Raw genomic sequence first — 22,248 nt, 5'->3', positions numbered from 1 at the left:
TGTAATCACCCTGGGGGGCCCTGGGAGGAAAGCATGCCCCGTTTCTGTAAAAATGAAACCCCAGAGGTGCCTTTAGGTACCCATATATTCCCAGAGGCCTGTGTGATGGGGGTTGGGGGAGACACTTGTTCTTTGTCTTTTGGGGTGTCTTTTTTGGTTACGGTAAACTCGTCTGATGTTGGCAACATGAAAATGGAAATTTTAATAAAAGATGTACTCCAGTAAAAGCCAGGAGAAAGGTTTATTCAAGCAGATCATTGAATACACAAGAAAACATTTTTCGTGGGAAGAATTCTTTTGGTTTTCCGTGGACGTTTTCTCTTACAAATGAATCAGGCAGTCAAAGCCTGCTTAATAAAATAGGAAATCCAGTTCATCATAAACCTCTTATCCGACGGAGGAGATGGGAGTTACCTCAACTTGATCAAGCAGCGCTGGGAGAAAACCCCGGAAAACCCCTGCCTGGTGGTGAAGTGTGCAAGGCACTCCCAGTGAAGCTGGGAGTGGAGGCCGCCACCACCTACTCCTTCCTTGGCGTTGTCAACACACCCTGCTTTCTCCGTGTTTCTGTCACTCCCGTGCCTTTTGCTTGATTCATCGGAGTCATGGGTCCACGTGTTCCTCAGTCTGTTTGGAATCTTTCATCCCAGCTCATTCAGAGGCTGCCAATGGGCGCCCCTGCTTACAGATGTCCGGGGCTCTGCTCCTTCGGCTCAACATACCCCAGGACCCCAGGGACCAGACAGAATCTCAGTCACTTTTAGCTCCTTTGAATGCTTCCATCCCCCCAGGTTCCTATGTTCTGGATTATTCCGTTTTCTTTGAGGACTGTCTTTAGTGAAAGTGTTAGTCACTCAGTCGTGTCCGACTCCTTGGCACCCCATGGACTGTAGCCCTCCAAGCTCCTCTGTCCCTGAGATTCTCCAGGCAGGAATACTGCAGTGGGTTACACTTTCGTACTCCAGGGGATTTTCCCCACCCAGGGATCGAACTTGCGTCTCCCACATTGAAGGCAGATTCCTTACTGTCTGAGCCACCAGGGAAGCCCAGGTTGTCTTCATTCAGACTTTATAATGATGCAGTTTCCTCATCTCCCTGCTTCCCGCTTCTTGTTGTCTCCTGGCTGAAGAACGTCGTCAGTGCTTTCCCAGGAAGGGCTTTTCCACCAGCCTATGCGCTCCTGTGCTCAGGAGGCCCGGGCTGCCTTCAGGCCTGCTTCCATCCCTCGATGCTCCCCCAGCCCCTCCTGTCTGCCAGCCCCCGGGTCCAGCTTACTGTCCGGGTTACAGGACCGGAGACTCCCAGACTCCCAGGCTGTCTCCTCGGGGTTCTCCGGAGTCGCGATGCCGCTGAAGGAGCGGGGTGGTCTGGCCTATTCTGCCCTCCCTGCAGGCCTGCCCAGGCAGCAACTCCTGGAGTTTCTCAGGATGGAGCCTCGCCCCGTGTGTCACTCCCAGCCCTCGCTTAGCATCCGCCTCTGTCCTCCGAGGGGAAGCCACTGGCCACCTTCCGCAGGCCGCCAGGGACCCGGGCATCCTGACTCCGCCCCCGCTGGCTGTGGAGCGCCGCCCACAGCTCCTCCCCGCTCAGGGGGCGCGTCCTGGGCCCCTCTGCCCGGTGCCTCAGTCCTGCTGGTCTTTGGGAAGCAGACGTGGGCTGGCGGGCCGGCAGGGGAGCGTTCAGGTTCAGGGTTCAGCCCGGACAACGCAGGTGGGCTCAGGGCACAGGGCTGGGGCTGCAGTTGGCGCGGCTCGGGGGTCTTTAGAGAGAGGGAGGCTGGCGGGACTGGGCCTGGACCCCGGGGCTGGAGTAGAGGTAGACGCCGGACTGCGTCTGCACCATGATCATGGCGGAGCCCGCGGGCACGAAGCCCACGTAGGCGCAGTGCGCAGGCCGGACCTCTCCGAGGCCCCACTGTCCGTAGGCGTCCTGCAGCTCCTGACGGGTCAGCCCGCGCGCGGCCGCCGCCTCGGCCGCTCTGCTGGCTGTGAGGGTCTGCGTCTGCCCCGCCTCTGGCTCCGGGGGCTGGCGGGGCCCCGGCTCCACACGCGGGTCCGGCCCAAGCAGGCGCACCGGCTCCCCCGGAGCGCGGGGGTCCCTCCCGGCCCGGTGGCCGCCCCCTCGGCGGCGGGTTCGGCCTGTCTGCGCGGCGCCTCCCACGAAGCGGGGGGCCTCGCATCTCACGACGACGGGCTTCACGTAGGCCAAGGGTCTCGAGGGCTGGGCTGGGCCGGCGGGCCCCCCAGGGTCTCCGCCTCTTCCCCCAGGGCAGCGCGCCGTGTAGGGCTGAGCACCTGGAACAGAGACGGAGCAGTAAGCCGGGGAGGGAGGGGGAGGGAAGGGGCGGTGGCGGGGGGACTGGGGGCACAGAGACGGGAGGGGGATGGGGATGGGGGGCGAGGACGAGGGAGGGGAGCACGAGGGGCGAGGAAGGGAGGACGGAGAGGGGACTTGGCGGGGGCGGGGGGAGTGAGCGGCCACCTCTCCAGGCTGGGCCTCCCACCCTCTTTCAGCCCTCCCGGTCCCCTGGCAGCCGGGTATTCTAACCCTCGCTGTACTGACCGGTACCTGCCGTCTAGGTTCACTAGAGAGACTCAATCTGAATACAAATGACCTCCCCTGACAGAACAAACAATTGCCTACGGGCACCGGGCACCGAGGCGGGGCGGGGAGGGGAGAGAGGCCGCTGGGGGCTGGCAGACAGCACCGAAGGGGCCACCAAGGCCTCCTGGAGCTGAGCCAGGCTCCGGCCTGCCCTGTGGTCCAGGGAGAACCGGAGCAGGGGAGCAGTGTCCTCACGGCGGGACTTGGGGCGCAGGGGTGCGGGGTTGGGGAGGTGGCACCATGTGGCCGGCGTGCCTGGATGACCACCCCTCCTCCAGCAGGACGGGGTGAGGCCCCAGGCCGCTCTACAGGGGACTCCGGGCGGCCGGACGAGCCTGACCGTGCTGAGGCACTGGTGTCATCCAGAGGGAGGCCTGGCTGGAGCGGGATTCGGGGTCACCACCAGAGGGGTGAATTTTTCCCCACTTCTTGGCCAGGAACACTGGGAGCTGAGGGTTGAGAGCCCGGTGCTCTACAGAGTTCAGCCAAGGCAGGCAAGGACACCTGGGAAAGAAACTGGGCATGGGATTCCAGAGGGGGACGGGGTACCCAGCTGATGTGGGGACGGGGGGGTCTGGTGGAAGCAGGTTAGAAGGGGGTGACTGATGTCACAGAGCCCTTGATTGTGTTTGAATTTAAATAATTAGGGAAGAGTTTTCAGAATTTGCAAATAACAGCCCAAGTAGTACATCCCGAAGAATTCAGAACAGAGGGGTTGACCCTGGTCCCCTGGATGGCTGTGCTCTAAGTAACGGGTCTGGGGGTGAAGGGGCTTGCATGTGGAAAGTGAAGGGGGGAGACAGGCCCCCCGGGGTCCTGGAGGGAAGTCCGGGGGGTCTATCGGGGAAGTCGGCAGTGGAGGACAGGAAGAACCTTGGAACCAGGTGGGCCAAGGAAGTTAAGAAGGGCTGCCCTTCTCCCCAAAACGCCTTCTGTGTTTCAAGCAAATGCCAGATGTGACGCTGGGCGGGATTAAAGTGGGTGTCAGGCGCCTGACGTACCTTGATCTGGGGCCATCAAGTGGAAGCGTTTGGTGGGTCTCTGCTCCTCCATAGCAATCTGCCAGAGAGGAATGGGTCAACCGGAGGCTCCAACATGCCAGGCTCCCCGCCCACCCTGCCAGGCACTACCGCCCCCCGCCCCGCACCAGGATCTGGGGGACACAGTGTCAGGAGGCAGGGGGTTTGGAGAGACGGTTAAACTGTTTTCAAAGAGCAGCAAGTTGGGTGTGGCCCCGCGGCGGTTCGCTAGGTTGTCTCAAGTTGTCCGGTCGGGGTGGGAGTAGATGAGATTACCCTGGGCGGACTGAAGGGAGCTTCCTTCCCCAGAGCCAAGCGGTGAGGAAGGGGGGAGCAGAGGTGGAGGCGGGGGCTGTCTGGAGGGGCCCTCCCAGGGCACCAGAGACTCTCTCCCCCGTCAGACAAGATGTGCCCTTTTCCGGGCACTGGCACCTACCTGGGCTCCCAGCTGTGACTTCAAGGCTGGCTCTGGAGTCTGGAGACACGGAACGACTTCCAAGAGGCCCTCCAGGAGAGAGGCCGGGGCTGAGGGTCCAGGGGTCCACAGTCACAATGCTGGTCCTAGGGCGTCGTACCTCCCAGGGCAGGCTGGTCCTCACAGGAGCTGAGCAGGAAACCCTCTGCTCCACGCTCCTGCACCTCTTATAGGGCTGCCGGGAGGGCTGATTGGATAGAGGAGTGGGCCGAGCGACGCAGGCAGGGGCTTACTGGGAGCTGTTGATTGGGCTAGTTTCCTGCGGCCCAGGGTCACAGACCTGAGCTGTATTGGTGGGTTGATCTAATCATTACAGAAAAAGAAGAAGGGGAATTGAGATTGGGTTAAGTGTGAGGCTGGAGAGTGACTGATAGGAGGGAGAGATTAGACTGGGTGGGCAGGGCGGGCGGTGGTCAAAGGAGGAACCTAGGGTGGGTGTTTGGTGCAGTTGGAAGGATTAATGGACTGGAGCCAGGCTGGCAGGGAAGTGGGGAGACCATGCACCTAGGCATAAGGGACACAGAACCCCAAACCATCCAGGGGTGTCCAGTCATGGAAAGCAGAGGAGGTTAGACGAGGGGTGATGGAGCCTGCCCGGGTTCCGGTCTTGGTCCAAGCACAGTGGATGCCATGATGGGACTGGCCTGTAGTGGACGAGCACCCCAGGCGTGATGGGGGTGAACAGAGGTCACCCAGCTTAAGTTGGGCAGCTGGGGGGTTGCACAGCCCTCTGGGGTGGATGCGGTGTCTTAGGAGATGCGTTGAGGTGGCAGATGAGGAAGACCTCTGGGGTTAGAGAGGTTTACAGGTGAGAAGCGGAGTAGGTGGTATGGACGCGCCCTGGGAGGGAAGCACTGGGTGTGTTAAGACAGAAGTCATACCAGGACTCTGCTCTGAGAGGGGAGAGGACGAACTTGTTCCTACACGTTGGGTTGAAAGAGATTTGAGCCACCAAGTGTGAGGACCTAAGGTGGAACTCCACCTTTGAGGCTGGAGATCTGAGGAGAGGCTGGGGCTGGAGACCTGTGCATGACGCTCCCACCACGGGTGCTAGCGCTGGGGGTGTGAGCTCGGGGTCAGGAGGAGACTCTGGCAGGAGGAATGGAGACTAGCACTTCTTCCAAAGCCACTTATAAATAATGCAGTTCCACCGAGTCCCAGTGTTATGTTTCTTTTTTCATTTTAAAATGATCAGCTTTTTTGAAGTTCAATTTACACTTGATAAAATACATCCTATTTAAGCACACAGTTCAGTGGATTTTGGTACCCGCATACCCTTGGGGAGCCATCACCACAGCTGAGCCGTGGAACGTTTTCGTCACCTCGGAAAGTGCCCTTGGGTCCTTTTGCTGTCCACCCCCTACCCCCAGCCCCAGGCCGCCTGGTGAAGTTCCCATCCTGGTGGTCACCTTGCCTGTCCTGAGGTTCTGCAGTCGGAATTCACGCCCGGCGGCCTAGGCTCCGCCCCAGTGCCATTGGCTCCGCCCCAGCTGCCTAGGCTCCGCCCCGGCGGCCTTGGCTCCGCCCCGGCGGCCTTGGCTCCACCCCAGCAGGACCGGTCAGAGCAGCCTCTTGACTCTGCCTCCTGTTCTGTTTCATGACCGTCCGCTCACTGCCTGGTGGACACTCCAGTTGTTTCCAATCTGGGGATATTATGAAAAAGCTGCTGTGAACGTTCATATATGAGTCTTTATGTGGACATGTGTTTTCATTTCACCTGGGTGAATGCCTAGAAGTGGAGTTTCTGGGTAAAATATCGCACGTTTGCTTACCTTTGTAAGAACTGTCCTACTGGTTTCCAAAGTGGGGGTTGTCCCGTTTCGTATTCCCTCCCTCAGCGTGGGAGGGGTCGAGTGGTTCCATGTCTCTGCCAGCACTTAGCGTTGGCATCCTGCGGACTTTAGCTGTTCTATGGTCTGTCTTTTGCACGTCTTTGTATGAATATCCATTTTGTTCCTCTACCATTTGTGAGATCGGTGCTACGTTTTTTCTTTCATGAAACTGTATGAAAAGCTTTAAACTTTGTGTGGAGAATTAATTATTATATAATTAGCTAATATAAAAAAGAACCACAGTGCATTGGCCCTTTCCTGCCCATCAAAACAGTGCGGTCTTAGCAAAGGGTCAGCGCTGGAAAGGGATGAGAAAGACACATCACTGGCCATGCTGAGTGTGCAGAGCGTGCAGAGCATTTGCCACGCCTGGCCCCCAGGATGGCGGTGCCCAGGAGTCCATTGTTCCCAGCAGGGCCACTCGCCACTCCGGGGCGCTTGCTGCTCCCATTCAACAAGTGGAGAAATTGAGACAAAACAGTGAGGCAGCTCAGCTGCCACGGGCGGAGTAGGATTTCAGCGCGACTCTGCTGTTCGACCCCTTCATGGATCACAGCCTTATCGGGGCAAAGGGGCTTGTGTAAACTCAGTGAAGCTATGACTCATGCACGTAGGACCACCCAAGAGGGACAGTTCACAGTGAAGAGTTCTGACAGGACGTGGTCCCCTGGAGGAGGAAACGGCAAAGCGCCGCAGTATTCTTGCCTCAAGAAGCCCGTGACCAGTATGAAAAGGCAAAAAGATGGGACACCAGAAAATGAGCCCCCCAGGTTGGAAGGTGCCCAATGCTACTGGGGAGGAGCAGAAAGTGAAAAGTGAAGTCACTCAGTCATGTCGAACTCTTTGCAACCCCATGGACTGTAGCCCAGCAGGCTCCTCCACCCATGAAACTGTCCAGGTAAGAGTACTGGAGTGGATTGCCATTTCCTTCTCCAGGGGATCTTCCTGACCCAGGGAAAGAACCCAGGTCTCCTGCATTGTGGGAGAGCCACCAGGGAAGCCCCTGGGAGGAGCAGAGGGCAATTACTAAGAGCTTCAGAAAGAATGGAGTGGCCTGGCCAAAGCGGAAACAGCGCTCAGTTGTGGATGTGTCTGGTGGTGAAAGTAAAGTCCACTGCTGTAAACAAACAGCAGTGTTGCTTAGGAACCTGGACCGTCAGGTCCATGAATCAAGGTAAATTGGACGTGGTCAAGCAGGAGACGGCAAGAGTGAGCACTGACATACTCGGAATCAGTTAACTAAAATGGACGGGAATGGGTGAATTTAATTCAGATCACTATTATATCTACTACTGTGGGCAAGAATCCCTTAGAAGAAATGGAGTAGCCCTCACAATCAGCAGAAGAATCTGAAATGCAGTACTTGGGTGCAATCTCAAAAACAACAGAGTGATCTCAGTTCATTTCCAAGGCAAACCATTCAATATCACAGCAATCCAAGTCTGTACCCCAACCACTGATGCTGAAGAAGCTGAAGTGAACCAGCTCTGAAGACCTACAACACCTTCTAGAACTAACGACAAAATACATCATTTTATCATAGGGAGTTGGAATGCAAAAGTAGGAAGTCAAGAGACACCTGGATTAACAGGCAAGTTTGCGCTTGGAGTACAAACTGAAGCAGATCAAAGACTAACTGGGTTTTGTCAAGAGAACATACTGGTCATAGCAAACAGCCTTTTCCAACTACACAAGAGATGACTCTATACATGGACATCACCAGATGGTCAATACTGAAATCAAATTGATTATATTCTTTGCAGCAAAATGTGGAGAAGCTGTATGCAGAGAGCAGAAACAAAACGTGGAGCTGAGTGTAACTCAGATCATCAGCTCTTTATTGCAAAATTCAGGCTTCGATTGAAGAAAGTAGAGAAAACCACTAGGCCATTCAGGTATGACCTAAATTAAATCCCTTATGATTATACAGTGGAGGTAATGAATTAGAGGGATTAGATCTGGTAGACAGAGTGCCTGGAGAACTATGGACAGAGGTTCATAACATTGTATAAGAGGCAGTGACCAAAACAATCCCCAAGAAAAAGAAATGCAAGAAGGCAAAATGACTGTCTGAGGAGGCTTTACAAATAGTCGAGGAAAGAAGAGAAGCGAAAGGCAAAGGAGAAAAGGAAAGATACACCGAACTGAATGCAGAGGTCCAGAGAATAGCAAGGATGGATAAGAAGACCTTCTTAAATGAACAATGCAAAGTAGAGGAAAACAATAGAATGGGAATGACTAGAAATCTTTTCAAGAAGATTGACGATATCAACAGAACATTTCGTGCAAGGATGGGCATGATAAAGGAAGAAATGGTGTGGACCTAAGGGAAGCAGAAGAGATTAAGAAGAGGTGGCAAGAATACGCAGAAGAACCATAGAAAAAAAAGGTCTTAATCACCTGAATAACCATGATGGTGTGGCCTCTCACCTAGAACCAGACATCCTGGAGTCCGAAGTCAAGTGGGCCTCGGGAAGCATCACTACAAACAAAGCTAGTGGAGGTGATGAAGTTCCAGCTGAGCTATTTCAAACCCTACAAGATGATGCTGTTGAAGTGCCACACTCAATATGTCAGCAAGTTTGGAAGAAGTGAAAACTCTGGCAGATTTTCTTTCGTGGGCTCCACAGTCGCTGCAGATGGTGACTGCTGCCATGAAATTAAGAGGCGCTTGCTCCTGGAAAGAAAGACTATGACAGACGTAGATGGTGTATTAAAAAGCAGAGATATGACTTTGCCGACAAAGGTCTGTCTAGTCAAAGTTATGGTTTTTCCAGTGGTCACATGGATGTGAGGATTGGACCATAAAGAAAGTCTGAAGCATGGAAGAATTGATGCTTTTGAACTGTAGTGCTGGAGAAGACTCTTGAGAGTCCCTTAGACTGCGAGGAAATGGAACCAGTCAGTCCTAAAGGAGATCAGTCCTGACTATTCATTAGAAGGACTGATGCTGAAGCTGAAACTTCAAAATTTTCACCACATGATGGAAAGAGCCCACTCGTTGGAAAAGACCCTGATTCTGGAAAAGATGGAGGGCAGGGGTTGGGAGAGAGGACAGAGGATGAGTTGGTTGGATGGCATGATCGAATCAATGGACGTGAGTTTGAGCAAACTCTGGGAGATGGTGAAGGACAGGGAAGCCTGGCTTGCTGCAGTGCATGGCGTCACAAAGGCTCGGATGCGACTTAGCGACGGAAGAGCAACAGCTGTTGTTTGCGAGCCCGAGGTCTCAGCCACTCCCTGTTTTCCTGCCTTCTCTACAGGAAATCCATAGCCAGTTGAGATGCCGTTTCTATTTAGCTGGAAATGTGTGTATCAGTTTCTGGTTGCTGCTGCAACACAGCGCTCCACACTTGTGACTTAAACTAACCCAAATGTATTGTCCCTGTGTTGCTGTGAAGTTGTACTTTGTAAGCTCGCCGGCATTCTGCAGATCTGCCCGTCTGCCGTGCGGCGCTCTGACTCTCTGCCCGTCTGCTCTTCCGTTGGTGGAGTCACTGCCAGTTCTCAGCATCTTTGGAATCTGATGTGGTGTTGCTTCACTCCAGCGTTTCAAAAGCGTTCTCTAGCTCATCGGTTGTGTGTAATGGGATAACTTTTCCTGTGATGCTCGCTGTGTCGTGAACACCTCGACAGTGTGATTGATGCTCTGTAAATAAATGATGACTTAGAAGCTGGGGGAAAAAGTACGGAACACAGGAGCCGCTGAGCTAATGTTGAGGTTTCACGCTTTATGTGTTTTCTGGAGGCTCTGGGGAGAGTCGTCCCTCTGCCCCGCCGGCTCCTAGAGTCTCCAGTGTGCTGGGCTCACAGCCTCTCCCCCATCCTCAGAATCTAAAGTCCTCCCCTCCCTGTGATTGGCCGGGAGGGGGCGAGGTGAGAGCTCCTGGAGGCGTGTGTCTTCCACAGGTCGTGGTAAACACATATTCATCTCCAGTGTTCAAAACCTACTTTCATAAAAAGTTTTTTTTTGTCTTCTATGAATTTTCTGTACCATTTAAGGAAAAGTGTGCATTATAAAAAATCTCAAATACGTCTACTAAATGTAAATGCAGAGTGTGGTGACTCCCCAGATAGCCGACCCCCAGATTCAGAGGTTACAAACTCACGGCCACTCTTGCTTCTCTCTGCCTGCTGCTGCCCCGACTCTGGGCTGTTTGCAAGTAAGTCCCAGACATCTTGCCACTCAAACCATAAATATTTAATTATGTATCCCCAAAAGGTAAGGGCTCTTTTTATAAACATAACCATGATGAGGATGTTTAAATAAAATGAAAGAAATGGAGAGGACCCAGCTAAGAGAAGGGCGTTGAATATGCACGAGAGAGGGATGGGGCACCCGGCTCTGAGGGCACCGCAGCCATCGCCCGCTGGGGCCTGTCTTCTCTGTAAAGTAGAAAGTGCGCCTGGAGCTGAGGCAGGTGCTGGGAAGTGGCAGGGACTGTCTCGACGCAAGCCCCTTCCTCACACCCCAAGGGTTTAACCAGCCCACGTTTATCACCAAGTGAAGGGGAGTCCCTTCCCGCCTGTCACTGGTCTGTCCACGTCACTCCCACTCCCGTCTCGTGGGCTGGCTCCAGTCAAGTGGCTCAAACCACGCGCAGGTGGTGAGGAGACAGCCTGGGTCCTGGCTGTGGGCCAGCTTTCCGCCCATGGACGTGTGCGTGCGTGCAGGCGTGCGTGCTCAGTCGCTTCGGTCGTGTCTGGCTCTGAGACCCCATGGACTGCAGTCCACCAGACTCCTCTGTCCATGGGATTCTCCAGGCAAGAAAATTGCAGTGCGTTGCAGTTCCGTTCTCCAGGGGACCTTCCCGACTTAGGGGTCGACCCCGCATCTCTTATGTCTCCTGCATTTGCAGACAGTTTCTTTACCACTAGCGCCCCCTGGAAAGCCCACGCACCTTTCCACAGGAAGTTTGTCCTGGAACTTTGACCACTCACTGACACACACACACACAGTAACGCAAAGCAAGTGCATCAGCCGTGTGAGGAGGGCTGTAGGGTGGGGTCAGCGTGAGACCCCAGCGTGGGCTCCCAGACCCCCTGTCTCCCTGCTCTGAGGCTCCAGTTCTCCACGCGCAGAGCCGAGCATGCGCAGAGCCGAGATAAGCGACAGCGTCCTTGGTTCAGGATTTGTCCTGAGGATGATTTGAAACAATGAAAATAACGGATAAGATTGCTTGTAGGCAGACAAACATTAACAGTTGTTCTTATTAACATATTCAAGCAATGTATTGTCTATCTAGTAACTCAAGAGTAAGACGTTAAGAGAACGCCTTAGTGACACATTTAAATGCATGAAGCAGCTGTGTATGTTGGGCTATAAAGAAAGCTGAGCCCCAAGGAATTGATGCTTTTGAACTGTGGTGCTGGAGAAGACTCTTGAGAGTCCCTTGGACAGCAAGGAGATCCAACCAGTCCATCCTAAAGGAGATCAGTCCTGAATATTCATTGGAAGGACTGATGCTGAAGCTGGAACTCTGATCCTTTGGCCGTTTGATTCGAAGAACTGACTCACTGGAAAAGACCCTGATGCTGGGAAAGATTGAAGGCAGGAGGAGAAGGGGGCAACAGAGGATGAGATGGCTGGATGGCATCACTGACTTGATGGACATGAGTCTGAGTAAACTCTGGGAGTTGGTGATGGACAGGGAGGCCTGGCGTGCTGCAGTCCATGGGGTCGCAGAGTCTGACATGCCTGAGTGACTGAACTGAACTGAGATGAATGTGTTCCCTACATGCCATTAGTAACCTGCAACACAGCAGCTGGAGCCATGTGGGCACTGCCCCCTGCCCCCACGCACAAGGAGCACGTGTGTCGGAAACGTGAGAAGTTTGAAGAGACAGAAGGGGATGCCTGTGTGTCGTTAGTGAGTAGTAGACATCATCGATGTTGGCTCAGAGGTAAGTTTCAGAGGATGCAGGGAGGGCGTCCGTGGTCCCTCTGGAATGGAGACTGGCCCTTGCGCCCTTGCCTTTGGGAGCCAGACCTCAGACTTCCGTGAAAGCCCGGGATGGTGGAAGAACTGCCTTCCATAACAGGGTTGGGGAGTGGCCTACAGTCAGCCTGCCCAGCAGCTGGAGAAGCAACAATCAGCTCAGGTCTATGAGGCTCTGGAAATTGTAGGCTTCTCAGCATGGTGTGCGGTCCCAGTGATACCGAGCACAAGCTGCAGAAATCCTGAAGACAAGTCAGCAATCTTAGGAAGATCTTACCACGAATGTAATGAGGCCAGCTAGTAGAAAAAACCAAAAAGGTGCTCTCAGTAGCATTTCCACATGAGAATCCCCCGAAGGAGAAAACCGTCCTTGGTGAAGATGAGCTCATACGTGAAAACTACGAACCAGGAGGCGTGGCTCACTCTGTCTATATTTGGGCTCACTTCCTCCACACCCCTGGGCCTCACGCCATTTCAGTCATGAATATTTCAGTATAGACCTCTGAAAGACAAGGCCTCTCCTATCGCAGAGATAATGAACTGAGTTGTAGAGTCAGTTGAGATAAAGTAGGAAGGACTAGCTTACCGAGAAATTCAAATAAAAATCAACTAGAGTATAAAGCAAGTGTGCTAAGAATTGTTGACGTAAATAAGGACTAGAAAACGTAAGCAAAAACAGAGAAATAGTTTCAAGCAAACCAAACACGTAGGTTGAAAAATGAAGCAAGCGCAACTTCTAGAAATGAGCATAGTCATTTGAAATGTGGAAGTGATTATGACATAGCTTTAAAGGAAAGATTTCAGGCACATTGCGGAGAGAGAGGGAAAGGGTGGACACCGTGAGGGGCTGAGAGCCTGGAGAAGGCGCATGAGGGATACACATGCGAGCCCGACGCAGGAGGAGAGGTGTTGCCAGAAAGGATGGCCGGAGCCGTCTGGCTGGAGGGAACCCGCGCTGCTCAGAGCGGAGAATCGGAGGCGGGAAGCAGCAAAGGAATTAATTTACACCCAAATGCTATGTGAGAGAATCTGCCGAAACCAAAAGGCAAAGAGAAAAAGCATAAAGGCAACCAGACCTGAAGAAGGAAACATTATCTGAAAATGACTATTGGATCGACAAAGGCTTCTCGTTGACACACGTCAGAGACAAGGAGTCAGGTAAGGAAGCTACACCTCCAGGGCCCTGAGTGAGGACATCAGCTTCCCACCAGCCAGCCTCCAGCTGGAAGCTGAAATAAAGACGTTCTGTGAAAAAAGTGTGCAGAACATTTATAGCTGAATCCAGACTCTTGCTAAAAGAAGTTCTAAAGGATGCTTCATGAAAAAAAAAACACAAAAAACAAAACTAGGAACTCCAAAGGAAGGCATGAAATGCAAGAAGGATGAATAAATAGCTGGGAAACACATGCAAAAACCCGAGTTAACCTTTAGCTCAAAAGAATAACTAAGACTATTGGGGGACCAAGTGCTTTTGAATCTGATAGGGTTAAACTAACGGGCACCCGGATGCAGAGGGCTCCAGGCAGACATCTGTGACAGCTGATGGTCCTGACGGCAGGCCCTTAAATGTGGTGCATGTTTGAGTCACCCGAGAGACACTCACACATCCTGACCCCCAGGCTGTGATCCGCACCAACTGAATCAGAACCTCGCTCTGCAAGGACCCGGGAATCTTCCGTCATCTCTTGGGTGATGCGGAGTGCAGCCAGGTGGGAAGCCCGTGGTCTGAGTTGATGCTGGTCCTCGACCTTGGCTGTCCTTGACATCATCTGAAGAGCTCTGAACAGCCCTGATGGCCAGTCCCCTCCCCGGGAGTCAGGGGAAGCAGGGCGGTGGAAAGCCTCACGAGAAAGACACAGGCTGCACTCCCGAGTGGGGGGTTCTTCCACAACAGGCATGAGCCGCAGGACAGCCAGCGCGGGGCCGGGGCTGCTCCGTGAGCGTTCCTGCGGGGCCTGTCCCCTGCACAGCCCGTGGTGCACGCGCGCGTGCTGGTGCCGTGACATTGGTTCTGTTTAACGTCGCAGGCGTCACCCGAGGGCTGCTGACTAGTAATTTGGTCTGCCACCAACCAAGAAAATGACAAGGACTTGGAGAAAACCAGAAGAGCAGCTTTCAGCTGCTGGATGTGGCAAACGCAATAATTATATGTTTTCCCTTAAAAACACTTTAATATACTTTCAATACACACATACAAAGAGCACTTACACGTTTTTCTCCCCAATTTTCCCCTGTAAACTTGGCATGTGGCACGCTATCTTCTGGCTCCAGAAAAGATGTCAAATTAGCCTGGGGCCACTGCCCCGCAAATAGCGTCGGAGATGCCTCCAAAGGCGGAGGAGCTCAGTGCATCTGATACACAAATGCCAAGGTGGGGAGGACCGCCTGGAGCCACTGACTGAGGTCCACCCCGAGCGGGCTGCGCGAGGCTGGGCAGTGGGGGGTCTTGGAGGTAACTCCCATCTCCCATGTCGTCTGGAATTAGACCCGGGCTACCGGACCCCAGGCAGAGCCGGCACTCAGCCAAGCCCTGGTCTGGAACAGACGGGTTTAGTGGATCACTGAGAAGGTGGGAAAGTCGATGGAACACGGGGCCAAAACTGGGGTGGGGGGGCGGCTGCCACTGCGGTGGGGACACAGGGCAAGAAGCAGTGGTGCTCCGCCCTAAGGTGTTAAAACACCGCATCGGGGCTGGGCGCCCACACGCCCATCAGACCACAGGAAAGAGAGGTGGATACTGCGGGTGTGGCAGGTGTCGCTAGGGGCGCCCTCACCCGCCGCCCACCGAGACTCAGCGGCCTTTACTCTGCGGAGCAGGCGGGTGTCCTTTGTGGAATCCAGCGCTTGGAGCCCTGTGACTCCGTCCTGGCGACCGTCGTGCGGGTTCCCTCATCCCCGCGTCGCTGACGGGCCTGGAACGCCGGGGACACGGGTGTGTGCTACGGAGGACGGCTCGCGGTGTTGGCTCCGAGTGTGGACGGACCCTGGCTCACACTGGCGGTGGAGCGGGGAGAAGCCCGGGTCCATGGTGGCATTGCTGTTCGTGTAAGCGGAGACACACATGGAGAGCAACACTGCCCCTTCTCCGGAAGCTCCTGCCTTTCTCAGCCACCCGCAAACACGTTGGAGGGAAGGAGGGGGGAGTGTAGTCACGGCTGAGGGGAGAGCCCTGGGTGGTGGGGGGAGCCCTGTGATCCAAGGAAGGGGGCGACTCGCCCTTCCAAGGTCACATCCGACACTGGATAAAGCGGGCTGCATCCTGTGCACCTGTTTGCACAGATGCAGTAAGCTTTTCTCTTCCAGTCCGTCAGGGCACCTTCGTTGAGATCACCTATTTGTAAGCTTTCCTGGTGGCTCAGATGGTAGAGAATCTGCCTGCAATGCAGGAGACCTGGGTTAGATCCTCGGATTGGGAAGATCCCCTGGAGAAGGGAATGGCTGCCCACTCCAGTCTTCTTGCCTGGAGAATCCCATGAACAGAGGAGCCTAGCGGGCTACAGTCCATGGGGTCCCACAGAGTCAGACATGACTGAGCAACTAACCCTTGTTTTTATCTATAAGCTCTCAAGTCTGTTTCTGGATCAAGCATTCCATTTCATCAATCTGTTTTTGAAACAGAACCACATTCTTTTAAGATTATAGCTTTATGTGTTTTCATATCAGTTACAGAAATTCATCCCCTTCTTATCTTCTCCATCACATACTTGGACAACCTCCTCTTTCATCCACGTACCTTTGGGATCAATTTTTCATTTTGGAAAAAAAAATCCTACAGAAGATTTTTAATTGTATTCAAATTAGTTGGGTAAGGAAGAGTTCATATGTATTCTTAAATAAACTTTTAACTGTAGAACAGTTTTAGATTTACAGGAGAATTATAAAACTTGCACAGAGAACACCTCCATACCCTCACCACTTGACCACTATTTACTAACCCCTTCCTTACCTTAGTTCCAATTAACGGACCTTCGTTGCAATGAATGAACCAACATTGACACCTTATTGTTAGCTAAAGCCCAGAGCTGGTTTGGATTTCCCTAGTTTTTCCATGATGACCTTTCTGTGTCCCAGGATGCAGTGTTCCGTCTCGTCACGTGTCCTCAGAGTCCTCTTGGCCAGGACGCCTCTCAGACCACCTTGTCGTTGATGACCTTGGTGGCTTGGAGGAGGAGTGGCCAGGGATCGTATAGAATGTCCCTCAGCTGGTTCTCTCATGGCGAGCTTGGGATCGTGTGTGTTTATGAGGAAGGCCTCACAGACAGAGTGCCGTTTTCAGCGCACCCGTCAAGGGTGCCTTCCAGCACCTTTACCACTGATGCGATGCTGACCTTGATCCCCTGGCCGAGGCCATGCTTGTCCACTTCTTCCAAGGTCCAGCCAGCTTGCCCCACTCCCTCACTGACCTCTTTGGTTTTTTTCAACTGAATATGTAACTTTATTTTAAACTTTTCATTTTGTATTGGAGTACAGTCATTGAACAAATAAGGTTGTGCCAGTTTCAGCTGAACGGCAAAGGGACTCAGGCATGCATACACACGTACCCATTCTCCCCGACACCCTCCTCCCATGCAGGCTGGCACGTAACCTTGAGCAGAGCTCCCCGTGCTGCACCGTAGGACGCTGTGAGTGTCCGTTTACACACAGCAGGCTCGCTGCCCTCTTCAGGAGGAGCCGCTGAGGACAGCCGCACACAGGGCTGGGGAGTTTGCTGCACCTGCTTTCGGCCTGTCTGCATGTATCGTCTGGAGCTCTGTGCGGGCAGCTAGTCTCCCTGTGTGTCAGTCACTGGCTTGTACCAGGACGGACGCGTGGATGTTTACTATGTACGTGAGTCATTTTCCAGTGATATAGGGTTTATTTAGTTTTTCCAAGGTTCCATCTTTGGCCACTGGGTGCTCTTCCTGTTGGCTCCTATGTTCTTTCACAACCCCACCATCACGGTTCATCAGAGGCTTTGGGTTTTGAGCACTTCCTTAGTCTAGGCTCAGTTCCGTCGCTCAGTCCTGTCCAACTCTCTGTGACCCCGTGGACTGCAGCACGCCAGGCCTCCGTGTCCATCACCAACTCCCGGAGTTTACTCAGACTCACGTCCTTCGAGTCGGTGATGCCATCCAACCATTGTATCCTCTGTCGTCCCCTTCTTCTCCTCCAGCTTTTGCATTTCCTGCTCAGTCCTAGAATCAGCCGTTTCCCCAGGGAGCCCTGGTTGCTTTTATTGGAGATGGTGTTGGACACCAAGATCTGGCCTCTGGGTGTGCTCATTGCTCCTGGGGCTTCACTGCTTCAGCTGATGTTGCTGACAGCCCATCCAGCTGACAGAGCTAGGAAATAGGGGTGTGTGTGTGTACACACACCTGTCCATCTCTCATCTATCAACTGTCACCCTGTATTCCTCTATCTAACCATCTATATCTGTATCAAGCTCACCATGAGTTTTTACTGATGTCTCCCGCTCTACCGTGGGGCTCACCCTGTTTCCGTTGCTTCTCTGTAAGCTCCCACCACCCATGTACATGCACTCCTTACCTGTGTGCTCTAGTGCACAGGGCGGCCTCCGAACTATCATCCTGTGGGCACAGGAAGCAGCTTCACCGACTAGAGTCTACGCTTGTGTGATGCTTCTTCGGCCGCCAGTTGTTCAGACTCTACTCATGTCCAGAGTTACTTTCGCAGCTCTTTTTCTCCATCCCCTTCGATTAGGCTGTTTCTTGCACATGTGCGTGCTCAGTTGCTCAGTTGTGTTTCTTGCACATGTGTGTGGTCAGTTGCTCAGTCGTGTCCAACTCTTACCACATCCCATGACTTTAGCCTGCCTGACCATGGTCAGGCTCCTCTGACCATGAAATTTTTCAGGCAAGAACACTGGAGTGGGTTACTGTTTCCTCCTCCAGGGGATCTTCCCGACCCAGGAATCAAACCTGCGCCTCCCAAGTTGCAGGCGGATTCTTCACCCGCTGAGCCCTCGGGATACAGTTAAACTGTTTTGTTGCGTTCCGCATTCCATGTTGGGATCCCTCTACGTCCTCCGTGACTTTGAGATTTAAATGCATTAAGGGGGATTTCCCTTGGTGGTCCAGCGGTTAAGACTCCACACTCCCAAGCAGGGGGCCTGGGTGCAGCCCCTTGTCAAGGAATTAGATTCCACACGCCGCAACTAAAGATTCCACACGCAGCAGCTAAGACCCAGTACAGCCAAATAAATAAAGAAATGCTAACAGTAATTATCATAACTGTACTAGGGACAGTCTTTATGCTGTAGCTCTTATGCGGGAGTGTTCTGTGAGTCTTAACAACTCTGTGATGTACTGTACCCACCATTATTCTACCATATGGGATTGTTATACCACCCTGAAGAATCCGTCTCACATTTTCAATCAACCCGTAGCTCCCGATACTCTGTCTCTGTACACCTGTCTTTTCCAGAATGTCATATAATTGAAACTGCGTGCTGTGTAGCTTTTTCAGATTGGCTTCTTTCATTTAGCAATGGGTGTTTAAGGTTCTTCCATGTCCCTTTGTGCCTCAATAACTTTTTTTTTTGTCTCTTAATTAATAGACTTCGTTTGTAGAATAGTTCTAGATTTAAAGAAAACCTGAGCAGAAAGCACAGGGTTCCCAAATATGCCTCCCATACCGCCCAGCCCCCCATTATTACCATCTGGTGGGAGGTGTGTCATAACCGATGCATGAACGGTGATGCATTGCAGTAAACTACAGCGCTGAGTTCACGTTAGGGTTCACCCTGTGCTGCACGTTCTGCGGGTTTTAGCAAACGTGTAACGTCGCGCATCCAGCACCGGCGTCTCCGCACCGGCCCTGTGCCCTGAGCGCCCACTGCGCTCCAGCCGCCCGTCCTGCGCCCCAGCCCCCGGCCGCCACACGACTTCTGCTGTCACCACGGTTTTCCCCAGAATGTCATGGCGCTAGGATCAGGCAGCACGCAACCTTTTCAGCCGGGCTTCTTTCACTTGGAAATGCGCATTTAAGACATGCATCCATGTATTTTCATGATTTGTTAGCTGACTTCTTTTTATTGCTGAATGATATCCCGCTTTATGGAGGCACCACAGCTCATTTACCCATTCACATACTAAAGGACATCGTGATGGCTGCCAAGATGGGTCAGTTGTGAATGAAGCAGCTACAAACGTTCATGAGCAAGTTTCTGTGAGGACACAAGTGTTGCACACTTTGGATGGACACTCAGGAATGGGACTGCTGGATCGCGTAGTGATGACTTTGTCCAGTGAGTGGAAGTCGCTCGGTCGTGTCCAACTGTTTGTGACCCCCTGGACTGTACAGTCCATGGAAATCTCCAGGCCAGAATACTGGCGTGGGGAGCCTTTTCCTTCTCCAGGGGACCTTACCAACCCAGGGGTCGAACCCAGGTCTCCCGCATTGCAAGTGAATTCTTTACCAGCTGAGCCACAAGGGAAGCCCGGGAATACTGGAGTGGGTAGCCTATCCCTTCTCCAGCGGATCTTCCTGACCCAGGAATTGAACCGGGGTCTCCTGCATTGTAGGCAGATTCTTTACCAGCTGAGCCACAAGGGAAGACCAAATGGCTGAACTGTCCCCTGAAGTGGCCGTTCCATTTTGCACTTGGTGCTAAGTGGGTGTTCCTAGCCAGTGGTTGGTGTTGTCAGCTCTTCAGTGGACGTGGGGTGGTAGGTAGCTCATTGTTGCTTGAACTTGCAGTTCCCCAGTGACGAATGAGGGTGAGCATCTTTCCATATGCCTAATTGTCACAACATTTAAAAAAAATGTTAGGTGTTTTCCTTAGCAACAAAGTTCTCCATTTTTTTTTCCTGCAAAATATAGTCAATTTTTAATAGCACTCTTCAAGTTTTTGGTAAATGTTATTTTCAAATTATTTTAATATTTTCTTTTCCTCATGAATGGGATCTTTTGATGGTGCTCTCTAATAAGTTGCTTATGTTACACAAAATACATTCATGAGTAGTTATCTTGTGTTTATCCTGAAGCCTCTTAATTAATTCCAGCTATTTTGTGAACTCTTGGGAAACATAAGTATATAAATGTATCATTGGCAAATAATTATAATTTTGTTTCTTCATGTATAAGAATCGTACCTCTTATTTATGGTTCTTGTGTAATTGAAGTAACTAGAAACTGCAGGAAAATGTTCAATAAAAATGACGGAGACCCATATCTACCCGTTATCCCTATTTCTATGAGACTTTGGTGCGACGGCTGCTGATAGAGTTTCTAAGGCTGGATAAAAAAAGAATCCTCTCAAATTACCCAGTTTCTCCTAGGGAATTACAGAAATCACTCAATCAGGCATTGACAGCGAAGCCGTCAACTTGTTTATATGGAAAATGTTCACAGCATGCTGTCAAGTCAAATTCAGACCCCGGGACTACGTAGGGTCCACGCTGCGATGTGCCCGCCAGGATGTCCTGACTCCACCAGCCGTGCAGGAGCAGCCCCGCCCCTCCCCCAGCCCCTGGTCACCACCAGCCAGGTTCAGGAGTGAGGAGTCTCATCTTCCAGTGTGAAAGCATCCAGCCGGTCAAAACCGAAAGCTAACCCCACACCCGGCGTCAGGGTGCTCCTTTCCCACCCCTGAGCATGAGGCTCAGCCCTGGGCTCCCCGGGGGTGGAGAGCTGAGAAAGCCCATCGTCTGCTCTCACCCCTTGCTCACCGCCCCCTCTGTGGTCTGGGTCCTCGAGGGGAGGAGGGAGGGAACCCAGACCTTGTCACTCGCTGGGGGTGCCGTCCTGACGCTCCCTGTGGACCTTCAAGGATGCCCCACAGGCCCCCTGCTGCTCCGTCCCCTCTTGCCCTCAGCCTGTCCCCGGGGTACGACCCCGCTCCCCTTTGTGGGACATGTCTGCCCGGCGGCAGCCTTCTGGGCAGCTTCCCTCTGAGGACGCTCATGAACAGCTGTGGGGGACATCCGACGTCGCTGCCCTGACAAGCCGTGCCTGCAGGCGGCGCCCCCGCAACCCTGCCCTGCCACCCTAGGAGCGTGCCGCCGGCCTCCCAGTGCACCGGCGCCCAAGAACCACCCCCTGCTCAGCCAGGAGCTGCTCGAGTGTCCACGGCCGGACAGGCATCAGCCACGGAGGAAACCCGGCCCCCTGCTGCACATAAGCCCAGGGTTCAAAGAGACGCCTGGGGTCCCGTCTCCCCTGGCCCTCCTTGTCTAAGCATTTCCTGCACATCTTGGTTTATGCTGTTGAACCACTGCCCGGCACACCTGTGGGCAATGGGTGTGCCCAGTTTGACTGTTGTTAAACCCTGCTTGAGTATGGTACGTGCCCTCTCTGGACGAGGGGGAAGGCTTGGGCAGCAGCGGAAGCGTGGGCACCGTCCTGGGGTCCAGGAGGAGAGAGCACACAGAAGGGTGGTGGCCAGGACAGCAGTCTTGTCTGAGCCAGCATTCCCCCACCGGGTGCCCCACTGCAGGCCGAGCTCTTTGCCCTTCCCTTGGCTTGAAGTTGAGCAGTGAGAGCAGGACCCACAGAGGCAGATGCGGCTGGACAGCCGCTCACCCGCGCCCCCGGATCATCTGAGATTCCCTCACTCACAGAGCCTCTGGTACCCGCTTCATCCTCCCAGCCACCACTGCCGGCTGCCTGCTCCTTGGATCGGATGCTCGCTGGGGGTCTTGGGGGTGTGTGAGTGAGTGTCCCTCCCCTCCCTGGCTGCCCCTGCCCGCGGCCCCACCTGGCACACAGACAGGGCAGATTCTCAGCCCTCCAGGCCCCCACTGCCTCCTCCAGGGACCGTGGCCTGAACCCGGCAGGGAGACGTTTCCTCTGACCCAGATGAAGGCCGGGGCAGGCGTTCAGGCCAGCCCGGGCCTCCCTTGGTGACCCACCTTCTCATCCAAGCTAAACCACATCCATCGAGATGCTGTTTTTATCTTCGTTGTTGATACCAGTGACTCCATCGCCCCGTACCCTTTTATACGCCAACAGGAGCAGCAAGCGAGAAGAGGGGCACCCTGCACACTCAGGAAATAACCAGGGCTCCTGGGTCTCTGCAGACGCCTTTGGCCACAGGAAGTCCCCGAGGACCCCACGACCGAGCCCAGTCCACCTGCACTTTCCTCCCGCCTCCTTGCAAGGAAAGCATCGTCTCCAGGGACTTTCTCCACTGCCCTCTATTTTATTTCTTTAAAAAAAAAAATCAAACATTATCTTGATTTCTAGACCCATATCTTTTATTTCCTCCAAGTGAAAACCTTCTCAAAGCTATTTCCTTGAGTGTACGAATTGAACAAAGGTTCTTTTAAAATGTTTCCAATGCTTTCACAGCCTCGTTGTTCCTGCGTGTGTGGAGAGAACACTGAGGGTAAGATCCACCTTCTTGAAAGTTCAAGCCCACAGCGCGGCATTGTCCCCAT

The 22,248-nt window shown here is 53.3% G+C and overlaps 1 protein-coding gene across 1 annotated transcript; it reads right to left on the bottom strand.

The window, feature by feature from the left end:
* Positions 1 to 222: 222 nt before the first annotated feature.
* On the bottom strand, positions 223 to 4,252 carry PRR20G (proline rich 20G). The gene is made up of 3 exons (XM_044933621.2): positions 4,060 to 4,252; positions 3,606 to 3,663; positions 223 to 2,294 (listed from the first exon to the last, which is right to left on the bottom strand). The coding sequence occupies exons 2-3, from the start codon at positions 3,655 to 3,657 to the stop codon at positions 1,762 to 1,764; spliced, it is 585 nt and encodes a 194-aa protein (XP_044789556.2). The 5' UTR covers positions 3,658 to 3,663; positions 4,060 to 4,252; the 3' UTR covers positions 223 to 1,761.
* Positions 4,253 to 22,248: the final 17,996 nt, after the last annotated feature.

The sequence above is a fragment of the Bubalus bubalis genome, chromosome 21 (genome assembly GCF_019923935.1).
Source record: "Bubalus bubalis isolate 160015118507 breed Murrah chromosome 21, NDDB_SH_1, whole genome shotgun sequence".
Taxonomy (NCBI): domain Eukaryota; kingdom Metazoa; phylum Chordata; class Mammalia; order Artiodactyla; family Bovidae; genus Bubalus; species Bubalus bubalis.
Note: the sequence above shows the minus strand (reverse complement) of the source record. Positions and strands in the feature narration are given on the sequence as shown.